At 37.5% G+C, this 20,424-nt stretch overlaps 1 protein-coding gene across 3 annotated transcripts in view; it reads right to left on the bottom strand.

The window, feature by feature from the left end:
• The window catches only part of PRMT3 (protein arginine methyltransferase 3), a 126,270-nt gene that overhangs the window by 5,168 nt on the left and 100,678 nt on the right, over positions 1–20,424 (bottom strand). For 2 of the 3 annotated variants that reach the window (XM_044753404.2, XM_070491348.1), the window contains exons 14-15: positions 9,168–9,218; positions 8,889–8,976 (exon numbers count right to left, since the gene is read on the bottom strand). In XM_044753404.2, coding sequence (XP_044609339.2) covers positions 8,889–8,976; positions 9,168–9,218 — 139 coding nt within the window. Of the gene's footprint in view, positions 1–8,888; positions 8,977–9,167; positions 9,219–18,436; positions 18,664–20,424 lie in introns of all 3 variants that reach the window. The other variant, XR_011495945.1, reaches the window with a different exon arrangement.

Below are 20,424 nucleotides of genomic sequence, written 5' to 3'. Positions count from 1 at the left end.
ATATATTTGATAGTTCCACACATTCTCAAGTTAGAAATATAGCCCAGTCAAGATGAACTAGTAATGGATACTTTGTTAAATTTTCATGAAAGAAAAAATTTTAAGCGTCAATGTTAAACAAACATCTGAAGAATTAAAAAGTCATAACATTAATTGCCTTATAAGCTGATATTGTAATTTTAACATCTTAAAATGAAATACAAGTAAAATAACTATTTCTGTAATAATCTTCACTTCAAAATGAGGGTGCAAACAGCACTTATCTAAGTTAATTAAATAGCATGAAAGGTCACAGTAATAAATACATAATTCACACCGCTGAACTCCCTTCAACTGTTCAAGCCTGACTCAAGTGCAAGGCAGCGGCTGTACTCCAGATAGATCAGAGTAATTAATCAGTGTCAGAGAGACACAAAACGACGAGGTTGTTCAGCACGTACACTGCCGGGAGCGCCGCGGAGGACACTCCACGAGCAGAGCCCTATCAGCTTCCTTTCATCATCGGCAGACGGCTGTTAGGACACCATAAAGCGGTGCTGCAGTTCCATCAAGAACAAAACTGATTGCAATCCTGTTGTAGTAGTTCTTCAAAATTAATTTCTTCCAGAGCTATGAAATTTCATTTCCCCAGAAGGGAGACAAATAAAAAATCATTATTAAAACTTAGAGTTAAAAAATAAAACGAAAAAAAGAAATGGATTCTCCATCATACAAAAGCTTACTAGGTATATATAAAGAGAAATAAATCACCAGATTTTTATCATATTTTCAAAGCCAATGAAAATGATCTGAATTTTAAAATAAACTTTGCCATACAAGTTTGCACAATAAAATTGTGCATTATTTTTAAAAGAAAAGAAAAAACACCCTGAATTTAAACTTTAAAGTGTTGTCTGACTCCTTTACAAGCACTCATTCTGGGAGGCAGGTCTCTACCTCTCACATACTGAGTGCTCGGATGTTTAGAACACTCCTTCTGGAACTACATTTAGTACTAGTTTGTGAATAAAATAAAACCAAACTAGACTTACTATTTTATAGTCCCATTTTGCTTTTGGCCAAATGTAGAATTCTTAGTCTGAGAAATTCCCTATTCACGGTCTTCTCCCAAGTTCTAAATGTCAAGTCTACTTCCAGGGGTAGCTTTACCATTACCAAAAAAAGACTAACCATTACTGAAGATGTTCACACACACACACACACACACACACAATCTAGGCAGAATAACTGTATAGGCATGTTTACAATATTTTATTTATTAAAACAAACTTGCCATATTACTTTCTGGATACTAAAATAAGCTTTACATACACAGTAAATTGTCCTGTTAGACTCTTGGCTTTACCTAATGCTACCTAAAAATTTTATAGCATATTGAGTCAAAAGCTACTTTTAGTTTAACTAAACCCAACTAGAGAGAATTCCTTTCAGCCACGCCAAGATAATCTGAACACCCACCTGCTCAGGTGCAGCAGTGTGATGAAATTTCTGACATCAGAGTTGGCAACATAGACCAACTAAATACAACAGCTAGATAAATGTCCTTGACATGGTGTCACCCAAATTGATTGAGAGGAAATTGGATTTCAATGACAATGCATATTACTCTACTTGTTTGTTCAGCAGAATATTTACAATATGTCAAATAAACACACCAGATCAAAAAGGAGTGAGAGAGGCAAATCACTCATCTTCTGTAAGAACTCTTTATCACAGCACACTGGGATGTCATAACACAGGTGTATGCACGAATAAATCCAGGAGAACAAAGGAGGAAGCAAAGAACTTTCTGAGGATAAGAAGGAAAGATTTGCAGAAATAAGCTGGGTCATAAAGGGAAAACTGGAATTTATCAAGTGAAAGAGGTCAAAACAGCTTTCTAGGTGGAAGAATATCTTACACAAAGGCAAGGAGAAAGAAAAGATAGGAAAGTTAGCTAAAAAAGAGCACTCTGCATAGCTGGAGGATATGACGGGCTTATGCGGAGCTGTGACAGCGTGGGGCTGGAAATGATGAAAAATGGTCAGATTGTAAAGGGCTGTGGTAAGGAATCTGGATTTTATCCTGGGGATACTGACGGTCCAGTGAGGGTTTTTAAAAAATTAACTTTATTAAGGCATAATTTACATACAATAAAATGTGCACATTTGATATGTGCAATTCAATGAATTTTACCAATATCTCACTTTCACAAACTTTTGCCTACCTCAAGTGTTAAACTTCTGTTATCTTCTAGAAGTTTTGTAGTCTTAAGCTTTTATATTTAGTTCTATGGCCCATGTAGAGTTGGGTTTTGTACATGGTGTAAGGTAAGAATTGAGATTATTTTCCTATAGGAATATTTAGCTGTCCCAGCACCATTTCTTGAAAAGACTATCCTTTCCCCATTGAACTACACTGGCCTTTTGGAAAAACTTAATTGACTATACAAGTGTATCTATTTCTGGATTGTCTATTTGTTAATCTATGTCTATCTATAGTATACACCAACACTATACTGTCCAGGTTAATGTAACTTTTTAATAAGTTTAGAAATCTCATAGTTTAAGGATTCTAATATGGTTCTTTCTCAAAACTGTCTGGCCACTCTAGGTCTTCTGCATTTGCACATAAATTTTAGGATCAGCCTATTGATTTCTACCTTGCTAAATTCACTTACTAGTCCTATAGTTTTTTTTTATAGATTCTTTAGAATTTTCTATGTACACAATCATGTTATCTGTCAATGATGACAGCTTTATTTTTTCCTTTCCAATGGCTTTTAATTCTTTTTCATTCTTCATTGCACTGGCTAAGACTTCCAACATAAGTGAGGGGACATCCTTGCCTTGTCCCAAACGTAGGGGGAAAGCCTTCATTCAGTCTTTCTCCATTCAGGAGGATGCTGGCTGTAGACTTTGTGTGGATGCCTGTTACCAGGTTAGGAAGTTCTCTTTCATTTATAGTTTGCTCTCAGTATTTGTTATGAATGGATATTGAGTTTTGTCAAATGCTTTCTCTGTATCCAATGCTGTGATCGCGTGGTTTTTCTTCTTTCGACTGTTAGAATGGCAGATCGCATTAAATGATTTTAAAATACTGAGTCAGCCTTGGATTCCTGGAATAAACGCCACTGGTCATGGTGGTGTTCTTTTCATATACTACTGATTCAATCTGCCAGCACTTTGGTGAGGATCTGTGCATCCATATTCATGAGGGATACTGGTCTGTAGTTTAATTTTCTTGTACTATCTTCGTCTAGTTTTTGGTATCTAGGTAATACTGCTCTTATAAAATTAGCTCTTTGATCTTCTGGAAGAGATCGGAATTGGTGTTATTTCTTCAGTAGCTGGGAGAATTCTGAATGAAGCAATCTGTGCCTGGAGATTTGTTTGATGGAAGCCTTTTGAAGCTGGCTGCCTGTTTCTGTAAATAAAATTTAATTGGAAAACAGCCACACCCACTCATTTACCTCCGGTCCCTTGGAGTTTAAGGTGTCTGCAGGTCCCCACTGCTGCTACCACTGTGGGATTATCTAGGGGTTGGGATAAGAGAGAAGGAGAGAAAAAAATAGAAAAGAAGGATGGGGAGCCCCCACTCTCTCTGAGCATTAGGAGACCCTTCCATCTGCTAATGCCCTCTTCAGGGTTTCAGGCGCTCTGGCGTCCAGGCTGGTTCCAGGCTTTCTAAAAGTTTTAAAGTTGTATTCAGGGAGAGAGAGGATGGGACACACTTAGATCATCTCACCTGGAACTGGAATTACTGTGCCTTTATATTTAATAGTTAGTTCCTGCTTTTATTCAGTTTATTTCTGCCTTTTAATTGGCGTGTTGAGATCATTCATATTTTTTTAAACACTATTTCTTTAGAGCAGTTTTAGGTTTACCACAAAATTGAGAGGAAAGTACAGAGATTTCCCATGTGGCCCTGTCCGCACACATGCATAGCCCCCCATTATCAACATCACTCATCAGAATGGTACATTTGTTGTTACTAAGGGTTAACCTACATTGATGATACATCATAATCACTGAAAGCCTATAGTTTACCTTAGGGTTCACTCTTGGTGTTATCCTTTCTATGGGTTTGGACACAGGTATAATGACTATTATATCCATCATTATGATATCATAGAGTATTTTCACTGCCCTAAAAATCCTCTGTGCTCTGCTTATTTGTATCTCCTACCCCCGGCAACCACTAATCTTTTTACTGTCTCCATAGTTTTGCCTTTTCCAGAATGTAATATAGTTGGAATCACACAGTGTGTAGGCTTTTCAGATTAGCTTCTTTTCACTGAGTAATATACATTTAAGATCGCCCTCGGGGCTGGCCTGGTGGCGCAGCGGTTAAGTGTGCACGTTCCGCTTCAGCTGCCTGGAGTTTGCCGGTTTGGATCCTGGGTGTGGACACGGTACTGCTTGGCAAGCCATGCTGAGGTAGGTATCCCACATATAAAGTAGAGGAACATGGACATGGATGTTAGCTCAGGGCCAGTCTTCCTCAGCAAAAAAAAGAGGAGGATTGGCAGCAGATGTTAGTTCAGGGCTAATCTTCCTCAAAAAAAAAAAAAAAAGAACAAAAAAGATTGCCCTGAGTAATATTCCATTGTCTGGACATATAAACCATTCATATTTTATATAATTATCAATATGTTTGAATTTAAGTCTATCATCATACCACTTATTTTCTATTTGTCCACTTGCTTATGTACCTATCTTCTTTTGAATATTTTTTTCAGGATTATCTCCAATACCAGCATATTAGCTATACTTTGTGGTTTAATTTAAAAATTTTTAGCTGTTGCTCTGGGGTTTACAATGTACATACTTAATTTAGCAGTTTATCATTAGATTGCTTCAGGTACAGTGTAAGAACTTCGCAATATATTTCCATTTTCTCAAATTCTTTTTTTATCATTGTCATACATTTTATGTCTCCATATGTTTTGAAACCCACAATACATTATTATTTTTGCTTTAAATAGTTAATTACCTATATTTTAAGAAATTAAAAAATGAGAAAATAAAGGCTTCTCTATGTGCTCACACTTTGACCATTTCTGGCATTTTCCATTCCTTTGTTTAGATCCAAGTGGATAGTTTCCTTCTACTTGAAGAACTTACTTTAATTATCTCGTATTGCTGATCTGCTGGCAATGAATTCTTTCAGGGTTTTTCTTCTGGAAAAGTTTTTTATTTAGCTTGGATAAGTTTTTATTTAGTCTTCATTTTTGAAATATATTTATCGTAGATATAAATGTAGGTTGACAGTTTCTTCTAGCACTTTGAAAATGTCACTTGATTAGCATCTGGTTTACATAGTTTTGGATGCGTATTCTGAAGTCATTCTTTCCTTGTTCCTCTCTCTGTTTCCTCTTTCTCTGGTTAATGTTAAGATTTTTCTTCTTATTACTATCACTGTGTATCAGCAATCTGTTTATGATGTGTCTTGGTGTTGTCTGCCCTGTGCTGATCCTACTTGGGGTTCACTGAGCTTCTTCAATCTGTGGGTTACAGCTTTTTTTTTAAAAGATTTTATTTTTCCTTTTTCTCCCCAAAGCCCCCCAGTACATAGCTGTATATATTTTTTAGTTGTGGGTCCTTCTAGTTGTGGCATGTGGGAGGCCACCTCAACATAGCCTGATAAGCGGCGCCATCTCCGCACTCAAGATCTCTGGGTGTGCCAAAACTCTGGGCTGCCAAAGCAGAGCACACAAACTTAACCACTTGGCCACGGGGCCAGCCCCTGGGTTACAGTTTTTATCAAATGTAAGAAAATTTTTGCATCATTTCTTCAAATATATTTTCTGCTCCTGCTCCTTCCAGGAACTTCTATTATTACGTTGTTAGAGTGCTTCATATTTCCCCAGAGGTTACTGTGGATATATTCTTTTTTTTAAAATCTTTTTCCCTCCCTGCACTTCATTTTGGATATATTTTATTGCTGTATCTTCAAGTTTACTGATTTCTTCTGCTGTTAATTTCATCAAATGACATTTTTACTTCACATACTGTAATTCCCCCTGCTAGAGGTTCTATTTGGATTTTAAGTATCTTCTCATGTTCTTCTCACTATGTTAACATAAAAGTAGTTATTATCTTTTTCAATATGCTTGGGTGCTAATTCCATCATTTCTGGGTCTGCTTCTCTGGACTGATATTTTGCTGCAGTCAGTGTCTGAATCCTGGCCCATCATGAATTTTACGTTGTTGAGCGTCTGAGTTTTGTTCTTTTCCTTTGTTGCCATTAAAGTTACTGGCAGTTGAGTTTTTCATTTCAAGGCTTGTCTTTAAGCTTCATTAAGGAGCGTCCAGAGTAGCCTTTACTCTAGGGATAGTCTGTTCCCACTACGAACTATGGTCCTTCTGGAACCTCTACTGAATCGAATCCAAAAGGACCCCCACTCCAGCTGGGTGAAACTGAGTCTCCCACAGCCCTGTGTAAACTCACAGCTGTTTGGTTCAGAGGCGCCCCGGCTGCTCTGCCTGACCGCAGGCATGTCATCCCACATGTGTACATCTTAGTGCTCATCTAAGCTCACAGGGACATTCTGTGTAGATCTCTAGAGCTCTCTGGTCAGCTTGTCCTCTGCAGAACTCTGCCCCACAGCTTCTAGCTTCTATTCATTGGTACTATATCATCAGAGGCTTAGCAGGGTTGAAAGAAAAAGGTGTTATATTTAGTGATAAGATCCTTTCTTCGTATTTCCATAGCTGAGAATGACCACGTTTTCCTCATTCTGAAATTTCCCTTTCAAATCTTTCCTCAGGTTGTGCTATTTTAGGGGATTCTAATATTTTGCACCGTACTGGCCTTACTATTTAAATACAAATACATATACAACGTCCTGAAAGAACTATGGAAGGCAGATGGTGCCAGAGGGCAACATTAGCATCACACACCTCCTCCACAGCGTTCTGAAAAAGCCGAATCAATTACTCTAAGGATTACTGGGTAAAGAATAGTTAGGATTTCAAAATTTCACTAGACATCAAACAATATTTTGTTGTAATCAGGTAGGAGAACATTCAAATGCTATCTTAAATCTCAAGATTAAAACATGAATGAGTTAGTACTGCCTTTACAATTCCAGCATTAAGACAACAAAATGGTTCCAGTGAAGAAGAAAGCAACATTTTCAAGTTTCCAATCATCAGCGAAATCCCAGAGCTACACAAAAACAAAACAAACAAACGAGGGCGTGACAGGCTTTCGTCTGTGTTTGTCTCCTTTCAGCTGCTTGTGCTTTCTGAAGGGAAGATGCCACTATCAGGGTCTTATTCCACAGCCCTGCAGCCTCAGGGTGAAAAGCAACGAGCCACTGCTTTACTCTGATGGGGGCTGTTTGCGTCTACTGAGTTCAGTCTATCATCAACAGTAAAATCAAAACTATGCTAGAATTTTATAAGGCATTTTAAACAGAGAATAAGACAATGACCACCAGAGTGGACCCACCACTCAGCTCTGTCATCTCTTAACGTTCTGTTACAGCTCCTTCAATTTAACACCTGTGCCAATCTTCTTCTATTTTGTACGTGGGACGCTGCCTCAGCATGGCCTGATGAATGGTGTGTGGGTCTACACCCGGTATCCGAACCTGCGAACCTTGGGCTGCCAAAATGGAGCATGGGAACTTAACCACTAAGCCACTGAGCTGGCCTTCGTTTTACATGTTTTTAAACTTCATATAAATGGTATACTGTAGGAATCATTCTGCAGCTTCTTTTGTTCATTGTTCCTTTCGACAGACACAGACACATAATTTATTTAATCTGCTATAGAGATTTTATTGTATGCAACTACTACAGTTATTTATCTATCTTCTGCTGATGGACATTAAGGTTGCTTCCAATTTTTTTCTTCTACGAACCACTCAGTTGTGAAGATTCTTGTATTCAGGCTGTGCAAGAGATTGTTCAGAATATATGCCTACGAAAAAAACTGTGTGGTTGCAGGCATGCTACAACTACACTTAATTTGATGATATCAAACTATCCTCTAAGGTTGTACCAATTAAGATGACCAGCAGAAGAGTATAAAAGTTCCACTGGTCTACATTATGGCCAGCACTTGGCACTGTTAAATTTTATGTATGTTCTTCCCATAGTGATGGATGAGAAATCCTGTCCTACAGTTCTAATTAGCTTTCCCCTGAGATACTAGTCACGTTGAGCATCTTTTCACAGAAGTTGGTTGTATATTCAGCTTTCAGTGAAGGTGAGACAAAAAGACTTACACGTAATCAGCAGTTTAAAGAAAAAACAAACTCTATAGTCAAATTCTAACCTTTGGAGCTAAGAGTGTAGGTATGTAAGAACGAGTACCTCTAGTACTTCTTACATAACTAGAGGTACTCGTATCAGTGAAAAATCAAGGGGTGTAAATCAAAGGAGTGCAGAATTGGCCGAGTCCTTGCACACCACGTAAGACCTGAGGACGTGGACAGTGGAGGGTATTCTAGACGGGTGTATCCTGAATACAGTAACTGCTGAGTGACAGTTTCTTCAGTTTATACTTTACCTCTGTCAGTGATATTTTTCTTTGGTCACTTGAGAAATGAAAATATTTTCTTTTAATTGTATTTGCAACTTAGTAAATGCTAGTTATTGCTTAAAGCAAAGTTTTCCGCATTATTTTGTTGTATTCAAAATAAGAGCTACGTAACATGCACATACGTTCTAACTGGCAGAAATTGATATAAAGAAAGTTTTCTTTAAATTACTTCTTTAATGAAATGATATGCCACCTAAAATTTATGTAGATGGTAGTCTCTAAGAACACCTTACTTTAACATCTGTTACACTGCTTCAAATACAGTGGGTACATAAACAGCGGTTGTAGAATGAAGGAATATTGTTATTTCAGAATGAATAAGACATTTTTCCCCCTTTACTTTTCTTTCTTACCTGCTTTGGCTGGAAATGGCTTTTCCAATAGAAATATTGTTTGTTTCCAGTGTGTTTTGGTACTCTGGGGGCCCGTAGAGAACACGACCTGCGTTGGTTCAAAAGCATCTGATGAAGTACAAGATTTTTAATATCATGGTACATTAATCTACTACATCGAACACAAGCTCCAATTGCTTACAACAGCAAAATGCTTATGATCAAACACCTTGGGGCACAAAAATAAAATACAATGTATTACACATAATTAATTCTTCTGAGACAACTCACGATACTTACCCTGTTGTGGCAATTCTTCTCAAAATAAATATCAAAGTAGCCAGCAATTGCCTGTTGTTTTAAAAAAACGAATATAATTATTAAATAATTACATGACAAAACAATGAATTATTCAGGCTTGCAAGACATAGCAAACAAGAAACCATTTCAAAGACCAGAGACCTCTTAAACTTATGGCAGTTCACTATTTTTCCTAGAAAAGATGTTATAAGTAAAAATAACGTAATATAAATTGGTTTTTCCTCACAGAAACAACATAATAATAAGGGTAACAAGGCTAATCAAGTAATCAATATGTGTTTTATTAGAAAAATCATCATGGTAGACTGCTGGAAGGTGAGAGACCACATGGGGAGACAGGCTTGGCTGGCCCCTGGCCAATCCAGACTCTCCCACTGGGATGCTGCCATGTGGGGTTCCCATCCTGGAACCTCCAGCTCTAGTCAAGCCGTCAGACAACTGCAGCAGCACAACGAGAGACGCTGGAGAGACCAGCAGAAGAACCAGTGGATAAGTCTAGTCCAGATTGCAGAATCATAAACAAATAAACCTAAATGACTGTGACTCCAAGGCACTACGTTTGGGGGTGGTTTGTTACACAGCAATAAATAACTAAAACATACTCTTTTATACGAAGCCAACTCAATTTCTTCTGATCTCATGCATCTAATTTTAAAGCAAAGTACTAAGAATATTTTTGTGATGAAATCAACAGAATTCTTAACTGTTACATATTTTTTTTTCCTGAAAATAAAATAAAAATGAATAATAGTACTTAAATAAAAGTTATGTTCAAGCGAAACCCAAAGGAGAAACTCCAAAGTAACTCTAAGGGCTACTGTGATAGTACAAAAAGGTTCTCTAAAAGAAAGTAACATATTCAGATGAATACGTAATTTTCATTTCTTTTTGTTTAAAATTTAAATGATATCATTCCTTTTTATTCCACTAGTGGACTAGCTTGACTTAATCTATTTTAAAACTGGCAGTAAACAAAGCTTATAAAGTATTAAAAACAGGACACTGATTATTGAAAAATCACTATAAAGCTAATTTGTGTACTCTGCTGGTTTTGTCGAGAATGTGATTTCATTGATCTGTGGGGTTAATATAGACTGGATCCAAACCAAATTCAATATCTAACCTTAAGGTTCACTATTCTTTAGATACCAAGAGAGAATTCAAATACTATTTATAATTCTGTCAAACAGAACTATAAAGCAACACAGTACTCAGCTACAGATTACTATAGAAAACCACGCAGTTAATAACAACATTTCTAAAACATAACTTTTCTCAGTCGATTTCCTGATACCCCTCCACAGACTAATTCAACGGTTTTCTTAAACTTATTCCTCTATGCCTGACTTGTTCACACCATATCCTTAGTGCCCAGAGCAGTGCTGGTCCAGAGCACAGAATAAATGTTTCCCAAGTGACTGTGCTTATTATAGACGATTCTATTACAGCACTTACCACACTGTATTAGTCAGTTTCCCCATCAGAATGCAATTTATTTAAGAGCAAAGCCTGTGTGTAACATATTTCTGTGCCCCTTGCCCAGCAAGAGTCTTTTATATAGCAAGTTCTCAATAAATTTAGTTAAATTAAATCTTCAATTTCTTAAATATAGATAGCCTTATTATGTAGCCAGTACACTTTGTTAATCATTGAATAACTTACTTAGATGGAAATAATACCTTTCACCTCTGAAACAAATGGAGAATGTGGGACAAATATGGGGAGGAGAGAGCTAGAGAAGAGGATCCCCTAATTCTATGTACGAACCTGCTCAAGTCTCAGCACAACCCCTGACTGCACGGCTCAGGTTAGACCCAAACCGACACAACTGAGGCTGAGAGAAATGGACTAGAATCCGAACCATGGGCACAGGGCTCAGGAGCAATCCCTGAATAAAAATGCACGTGAAACGCCCAAAGCAACAAGCAAAGGCTTAGAGAACTAAAGTGAGACCTGAAAAACCCGTGCAGGTCTCACTCTAATCCCTGAACCACGTCTGTGCAGGAGAAATCAGAAACGGAACAGCAAATGCTCAGAAAACGCAACTGCCATCTGAACCACCGTCTGCCAGACGCTGCGGCAGAACTTGTGTTTTGACTTTAACTGGGTTGACTGCCTGCTAACACCAAACATCCACATTCTCTAGATGATCACAACATGACCGAGAGTCTACACAACATAATATGCACAACATCCAGGATACAATCCCAAACGACGCAACATACAAAGAGCCAGGAAAACATAACCAACTCGCAAGAGAAGAGATAATCAACAGATGCCACCACTCAGATGACCAGATGCTGGTACTATCGGACAAAGACTGTAAAGCAGACGTTATAACTACGCCGGTGTGACATAACAGAAAACACGCTGAAATCAATCATGGGACAGGAATTCTCCTAGAGAAATAGAAACTGTGAAAAGGATCAAACGGAAATTTTAAAACTGAAAAATACAACAACTGAAACAAAAAACTCCCTGGGCTAAACTGCAGAATGGAGATGACGGAAAAAAAAATCAGTGAATTTGAAGATAGATTAACAGAAATGATCTAATGTGGAAAACAAAGGGGAAAAAATTAAAATAAAATGCACAGAGCCTCAAAGACCTATGGATCTAACATATATATATCTGGAGGTCCAGATGGAAAAGAAAAAGATATTGCAGCAGGAAAAAACCTCTCAAAATTCTATATCCAGCAAAAATATCCTTCAGGAATGAAGGCAAAATAAACACATTTTCAAGTGGAGAAAAACTAAAGAATTCACTGCCAACAGACTTTTTAGAAGACATTTTAACGGAAGTTCTTCAGGCTGATGGGAAATAATATCAGAAGGAAATCTGAAACATCAAAAATGACAGAAATGATGAATAGGTGGGTCAATATAAAAGACTACCTTTTTCCTCTGAATTCCTTTAAAATACTTATAATTGTTGAAAGCCAGAATTGTAACATCATCTGCTGGAGTTTTCAATGTATGTACACGTAAGTACAAATTTCAGTGTGGGGGAGGGAGGGCAGGAGTGAGGAGGAGGGAAATCCCACCATTACATAAAGTGTTTACAACATTTGGAAGTGAAGGCTTTTTAAGCATCATGCACAAACAAGAAACTTAATATAAGGGATATTTAAAATTTAAGTATCAAAATCAAAAGACAAACAACAAATCTGAGAATATCTGTGATATATCTAACAAAGGGTCACCGTCCTCTGTGTATGTTAAGCTGCTACAAATTAGTAAGAAAACAGTAAGTTGAAAGAAATAAAACCCAAAGCAGGAATTTATAAAGGAAAAATCAAATGATTAATAAGCATGTGAAAAAATTTCTGACCTACTTAGAAAAAAAAGGTAAATTAAAACAAACAGATACAAGTTTCCTTGATCACGTAAAAGAAAACATTTTTTTAATGACAACATCCGCAGTCAGTGGGGAAAGTGGCATTTATGTTGGGAAAATAAACTAAAGTAACCTTTTTACAAAGAACTTAACAAAACATATTAAAAGACAAAACATTTGTATTAAAAAGAAGCCAGATATAAAACAGTACACACAGTAAGATTCCTCTTAAATACAGACAATTCAAAAACAGCACCACTAACTTCTAGTGTTATAAGTTAAGATAGCAGTTACCCCTGCAATAGGGGTAGAAACTGGAAGGGGTTACGTGGTGGGCTGCTGGTAATATTCTGTTTCTAAGCCAAGTGCTGGTACGTGGTGGGTATTTACCTTCTGTAATTTTATCAAACTGTACTTATGATTTACGTACTTTTGTAAGCATATGTTATGCGCTCAATTAAAATGCTTATATAATGTACACAGTCATTGACCCAGTAATTCTAAACTTTCAAAAAATTATTTTATGGTAATTATTAAGTATACTTGCAAACATTTAGCCATAAGATGTCAAGTTTAGCCCAGACTTTTCAACAATAGGTGACCAGTTAATAAATCATAATCTCCATATGACGGAATCATATTTCGCTGTCAAAGTAATCCTACAGATAAATATTTATTGATTTGAAAAAATAGTTACAATATACTATTAGGTGAAAATAATATTAGGTATATTATGGGCACTTATTATATGTTATGCAATTGTGAATATATATGTATATATTTGGAAAGATACTCACCAAGCTATTCAAAGTGGATGATGTTCAGAATACTCATATTCTTTTTTTTTTTACTGCTTTTCCTCCCCAACCCCCCCAGTACCTAGTTGCATATTTAGTTCTGGGTCTTTCTAGTTGTGGCATGTGGGACACCACCTCAGCATGGCCTTATGAGCAGTGCCATGTCTGCGTCCAGGATCCGAATGGTGAAACCCTGGGCCGCTGGAGCAGAGTGTGTGAACTCCCATGGGGCCGCCCCCAAAATATTCATATTCTTTGTGCTTATCCATAATTTATATTTCTCATAAAAATGAACAGCTTCTGTGATAATGCTATTTTTAATAATATGTGAGTAAAATGATCCATAGTATTGGCATGGAGAGGCATTCGATTCAACTATTACCTTTGTATCAGTTCCCTTAGTGACTCCTAAAAATCACTCATCTCTGTAACCCTAAGGGCTAGGGCAGTGTCCAATATGTAGTATTATTTGATAAAAAATATCAAATATTTATCAATAGATATTGGATGAATTTGAAAAATAAATTTTCCCTAACTAGTAATTCTACAAAAAGAATATTTTCTAATAAAGAGATTAGCAAAAGTGAGTTCAGAGAAAGTAGAGGAATAAAGATGTCAATGGAACAGTCACAGTAACAAGAAATTGCCAAACTATATGAAAACATTAAGACGACTTTTAAGATTTTAGTGAGTGGGTTTCATGGGGAGGGGGCTTACCCTGTAATTATTCTTTCAGGTCTACATATGTTTTATGTACTGCTTATATTCCATGTTACCAAAAAAGAAAGTGAAGGAAATCCTAGGAAGGTAATAAAACCTTTTGTGAAAACAAAAAATTGGGCTTTAAAAGAAGCTCCTACAACATTATCAGAAAATGTGACCTGAGTCTGCAATGTAGAAAACACACAAAACGGAAACATTAAATGTTTAACTCCGGTAAAAAACAGACTGGCAATACTAATGTGGTAGAACAAGTGTAGAATTACAATTACAGGATACAGGGCTTAACGAAGAGGAGGGGCTGACCACGAGTCTACAACAAAATTAAAAAATAGAAACTGCCTTCCAATGCCCAAATCCAATCTATCTACCTATGAAATTTACTTAAAAATCCAAGAAACTAACCCTACTCCACACCCCGAAATACAGTGAAAGAAATACTGAGTAGTTGGGGTAACCAAAAACCAAACAGTTTATAAATGCCTCAAGACAAATAAATAAAACAGGGACAAAAAATAAAAATGAAAGATACAATTAATTTTGGTTATGAGAAGTTGGCAGAGATCCATGACAAAGATAAGTCTGAAATCGCATCTATTTCACAGCCCCTTCTGAAACACATCATAGCATCTTCAACTCCTCGTGCAGATTCACCTTCCTAATGATGCTGGTTGAGGGGAATACTAAAATCAGTGCCATAGCATACATCAGGCAGAAACATGAGATGTTAGGAAGAAATTCACCCGGGATTAAAAATTATTTGCAGATAATCTACTCATAAGACAGTTGGCATTCACATAACTGAGAAAGTAGAAGACTCTTGCTCTGAGAAACCAAACAGAATTTCTGGTTTAAATGAGCATTTACCCTCAAACACAAGCAAGGCCTAGAATGCCACTTTGAGGGAAAGGTATATATTTTTTTGCTGTATAAGTGATCCTTAATAATTAAAACGGAGATTAGAAAAAAGAGAAAAAAAACCCTTAGACTTATGTCAGCTGATTGGGGGAGAAAACTATTTATTTCGCTGCAGAACATAAATACGCCACTACTTTTCAATCACAGTTTCCCCACCCTGTTACCATCACTTTGACAGGCCATCTCTAGACTTTTCAAATGTTAATTTCAATGAACTTACCCTCTCTCTGTGGCAGTCATTCAAATATTGTAAGAATAAACAACCACCATAGGAAATTGAAAACGATGACTAACAGGCAGTGGTAATAAATAACTGGAGCACAGCTTGGTGTGCTTGACAAAGATCAGATAGGTCACAGGCCTAACCACAGATTAACTTCCTCTTTTGTTCCACATATATATCTTGTCAGGGCATAGAGAACTGCCGAGGAAAAAAAGGAACATATCTTAAAAAATAAAAAAAATCAAATATATCTTAAGAGTTGAGTTAATCTGCAAATGCAAGGTCACAATTAAACAAATAAAATTTCACTGAATTATACCACAGTCAGAAAAATCTTAGCTATAAAGTCCCTTAAACTGAGAGAAGGGAGAATGAGTGGTAATTAAGAACAAGAATGACAACAGAAGAAAAGAGAATGAAAGGCAAATACACGCACACAGTAAGTTCCCGGGATAGTTTGATCACTCTTGTAATTTGGTGAGAATCTGCCACAATTACTTGGACGTACACAGGAAAATAACACAGGCACGTAGTGTTACTGTGCATCTTAAATATTGCTAAGCATTAGAATACAGTTACAGAATGAGCTGTTCATCTCTCCATTGTGGATTTCACAAAAAGGAAGAAAATCACCCACAGCACTTGTAAAGTGACTAATTTAAAAGCTGTTTTAAGCCACATTTCGCTTGTTTATCCCATGCACACTAAGGTAGATACAGTTCATTTTGTACACGCTCATTTGAAGAACAATGACTTGGAATAAAAATGAATTATTTTCTCCTGTATTTTGGTGTGATGAGTATTTCTTTAAAGAGGACGCACCATGTGTGCATCTAACAGGATGGCGGCCAAGGAAACAAGATCAGACTAGACCGTATGAGGAAGAAGAAAATTAAAAATTATCATTATCACTATCACCTGCAGGGAGTAATTTATCATTCCTGTTCCTCACTGGTATCATGTTCCAGCAGCGTGTGGTTACAGCAGATACAATTAGGCAGCTGGCCACAGAAGTGGGAGGATAATGCGCTTTTGATGGAGTTTAGCCAAGCATGGAGGCAGAGTGCTTGTAATCCATGCAGCAGCATCACTATGACAAAATGCAATTCATTTTTTGTTGGAGTATTTCTTTCAAAATATTAATGTAGAATTCAAAAGCCAACTGATGATGAGTCTGAAGCAAATAAAGAAAGAGTAAGAAGATAATACATAAAGATGATTATTATTGCTTGCATCACTGTATATAAGCCAGAAGAAAATACAAACATAAGCCACACAAGCTGCTGCATGGAGCAAGAACTCTGCCAGTGACAACCGGCATTTAAACTAAGACGACATAATCAATAAGCATGAAAATTATATATTTTGATTTTCTCCCAATATTAACTATACCTTAAATTATGGACTCTTCCTTCTTCAGTTAATTTTCTATTTTATCCCAAGAGAAAATTTGCATCTTTTCTTTGCTTCATGATTCCTCTAGGGAACAATACACATTAAGTGCCATATACTTCTCAAGGGATATGGCCAAATTGAGTCGTGTTTAGAAACAGACCAAGCAATACGGGAAGTAGCAAAACAGACAATAGGTCTGCAATATTTTTAAAAAGAACTTTTACTGAAAAACCTAGTAATTAATTTTTGATCTACTTAAAATATTCCCAGATTATAACTGAAAGTCTTTTAAAATTTACTCAGATTGCTCCCTTGTAATTTCAAAACTGCTTATGAAAGTGATTTCAGGGGCAGAGGGGATCACCTCTTCAGAGCCTCAAACATAAGCACTTTAATTCTGACTTCATAAATTGATGCCTTACATGCCCTAACTGTTCTACATTTCTTCCTAGCTATAAACATGTTATTGGTTTATACACTAAACATTCTTGAGATTTACCAGTATCTTCACTTATAAAAACCTTTTAAAGTCTAAAGTACAGAAAGTGCACACAAGTATACATCACAGTGAATTTTCACATAGAATACAGCTGTGAAACCCACACTCGGATGGAGAAATGGAACATCCCAGCACCCAGGTAATCCCCTTCTGCACCCAGCTGATCCCAGGCACGTCCAGGGCAACTACTATCCTGATTCCTAGTTTTTTGCAGGTTTATTGAACTCTAATTGACTTATAACCGCATAAATTTCAAGTGTGCAATGTGTTGATCTGATACACTTACACAATGCAAAATGATGCACAGCCTTAGCTGACACCTCCGTCTCTTTTGTCACCAATTCTCTTTTGTGATGAGAACATTTAAGATCTACTCTCTTAGCAACTTTCAAGTATATGCAGTATTATTAGCTATAATCACCATGATGTACACCGGATCCCCAGACCTTATTCAATTTATAACTACAAGTTTGTACCTTTTGATCAATATCCCCCCCTACTTCTCCCACCTACCCGGCCCTGGTAAACATCCTTCTACTGTTTCTGTGACTTTGGGTTTTTTAGATTCTTCATATAAATGAACTCATACAGTATTGGTCTTCCTCTGTCTGACTTATTTCACTTAGCATAATGCCCTCAAAATCCACCCATGCTGTTACAAATGTCAGGATTTCCTTCCTTTTATGGCTGAATAATATCCCATGGTATATATACACCACATCTCTTTTATCCATTCATTTGTTGACAGACACTTCGGTTGTTTCCATTTCTAGGCTATTGTGAATAATGCTGCAATGAATATGGGAGTGCAGATATCTCTTCAAGATCCTGTTTTCATTTCCTTTGGATATATACACACAAGTGGCATGGCTGGATCATATGATAGTTCTATTATTTTTAAGTTTTTGAGGAACCTCCATACTGTTTTCCATAGTGGCTGCACCAATTTACATTCCCACCAACAGTGCACAGGGGTTCCAGTGTCTCCACATCCTCTCCAACACTTATCTCACTACTGTCCTGATTTCTAACAGCACAGATTCATTTTCCCTATTATACACTTCAACATAAATGGAATCATACCTTATGTAGTCTTTTGTACCTGGCTAATTTTTCCGTATTATTGTTTTCAACATTCACTTATACTGTTGCATATTACCTAAACTGTTACATGGCTATTAGGTATATGTCACTATACAATTTATTGATCTAGTCTACTGTTGACAGGCATTAAGTAGTTTTAAGTTGAGGCTTTTATGAACAGTGCAATGAACATTCTTTTATGAACATGTCTTTCGTGGACACACAGACTCACTAGCCAGCCCTGGTGGCCTAGAGGTTAAGATTTGGCACTCACACCACTGCAGCATGTGTTCGCTTCCTCTTCAGGGAACTGAGCACCCATCTGTCAGTTGTCACACTGTGGCGGCTGTGTGTTGCTGTGATGCTGAAAGCTATGCTGCTGGTATTTCCAATACCAGCAGGGTTACCCGGAGTGGACAGGTTTCAGTGGAGCTTCCAGACTAGACAGACTATGAAGAAGGACTCGGCCACACACTCCCAAAAACACTGGCCATGAAAACCCTATGAACAGAAGCAGAGCATTGTCTCAGACGGCACCGGAAGGTGAGAGGATGGTGCAAAAAGACCAGCAGGGTTCTGCTTTGCTGGACAGAATCCACTTGATGGCACTAACCACAAATGTACTTACAGCTGTTGGGCACATACCTAGGAGGGGAACTACTGGTCTGTGCCTATTTACCACCTTTGTGAATCTTCTTTTTCCCTGTATTTCTGGCCTTCTGTCAGGGAGCATTATCTGTTTGTCTGAACACTCCTTACCACCTCCTTTAGCATAGGTTTCCCGGGACAACTTCTGTCTCTTTTTTTATTTGTTCATCTGAAATAGCTTTATTTCAGTTTCATTCTTAAAAGATATTTTAGTTGAGTAAAATCCCAGGGTTGGCAGTTACTTGCTTTCAGCACACTGAGGATGTCCATCATTGAATTATCTCGTCCTTCCAATTCTATTGTTCCTGCTGAGAAATCATCTACCAGTCTATTTACTGCTCTGTTGAAGGTAATTCCAATGCTCTACTCACAGCCCCATTGACTGCTTTTAAGATTTTCTCCTTGGTTCCTTGTAGTTTTTCTAGGATGTATCTAGGTGTGGATTTTTTCTCCCTCTTTTTAATTGAGGTATAATTCACATACCATAAAAATTTCCCATTTAGGGGCTGGCTCCGTGGCCGAGTGGTTCAGTTTGTGCACTCTAATTTGACAGCTCAGGGTTTCGCTGGTTCAGATCCTGGGTGTGGACATGGCACTGCTCACCAGGCCATGCTGAGGTGGTGTCACACATAGCAGAGCCAGAAGCACTCACAACTAGAATATACAACTATGTACTGGGAGGATTTGAGAAGAAGAAGAAGAAAAAAGAAGAAGATTGGCAACATTTGTTAGCTCAAGTGCCAATCTTAAAAAAAAAAAGTTCCCTTTGAAATAAACTGCATAATTCAATTTTTTTTAGTATATTCAGCTGTGTAATCATCACTACAATCTAATTTTAGAACATTTTTATCACCCCAAAAAGAAACCCCATATCCATTCCCCCCCATCTCAGCCCCTGTCTATAGATTTGCCTATTCTGAACATTTATATAAGTGGAATTGTATAAATGGAAAATCATGTAAATGGAATCCTTTTGTGGTTGGCCTCTCTCACTCAGCATAATGTTTTCCAGGTAGATCTATGGTGTAGCATGTGTCAGTACTTCATTCTATTTTACGGCCAGATAATATTTCATTGTACAGATATACGATATTTTGTTTATTCATTCTCCAGGTGATGGAATCTGGACTGCTTCCACTTTTCAGTTATTACAAATAATGTGGCTATGAACAGTCATGTACAAGTGTTTCTGTGGACATATGTATTTTCTTGGGTATACACCCAGAAGTAGATGGACTTTAAAAATTAATCCTGGGAGTGGCGTCAATATCATGGCAGTGTGAGCTCTTCCCTTAGACACTGCCTCCTAAGATACAATGAAAAGGACATTCATAAACCAATAGAGGACATTCACACAACACAACAGATGTCTGAGAGTTCCCCACAGCCATACGTCTGAAGGTGGAGGAGCTGGAGCCCCAGGAGAAAGTGGAAGGAGGTAAGGGGACCTCCTCTTCCTCCCCGGCAGCGACCCAGGGTGCAGGACTGCGAGCGGCTCGGAGGGGGCTGGGGGGGTGCGGCTCTCCACGGGAAGGTCTTTACTCTCCAAATTGCCTCTCAGCCATGGGTAAGCTCCACACAGAGGAGGCTAAGCTATTGTGGGAGTGTCTTCAT

The sequence above is a fragment of the Equus asinus genome, chromosome 20 (assembly GCF_041296235.1).
Source record: "Equus asinus isolate D_3611 breed Donkey chromosome 20, EquAss-T2T_v2, whole genome shotgun sequence".
NCBI lineage: Eukaryota > Metazoa > Chordata > Mammalia > Perissodactyla > Equidae > Equus > Equus asinus.
This window is presented reverse-complemented; position numbering and strand designations above follow the sequence as displayed.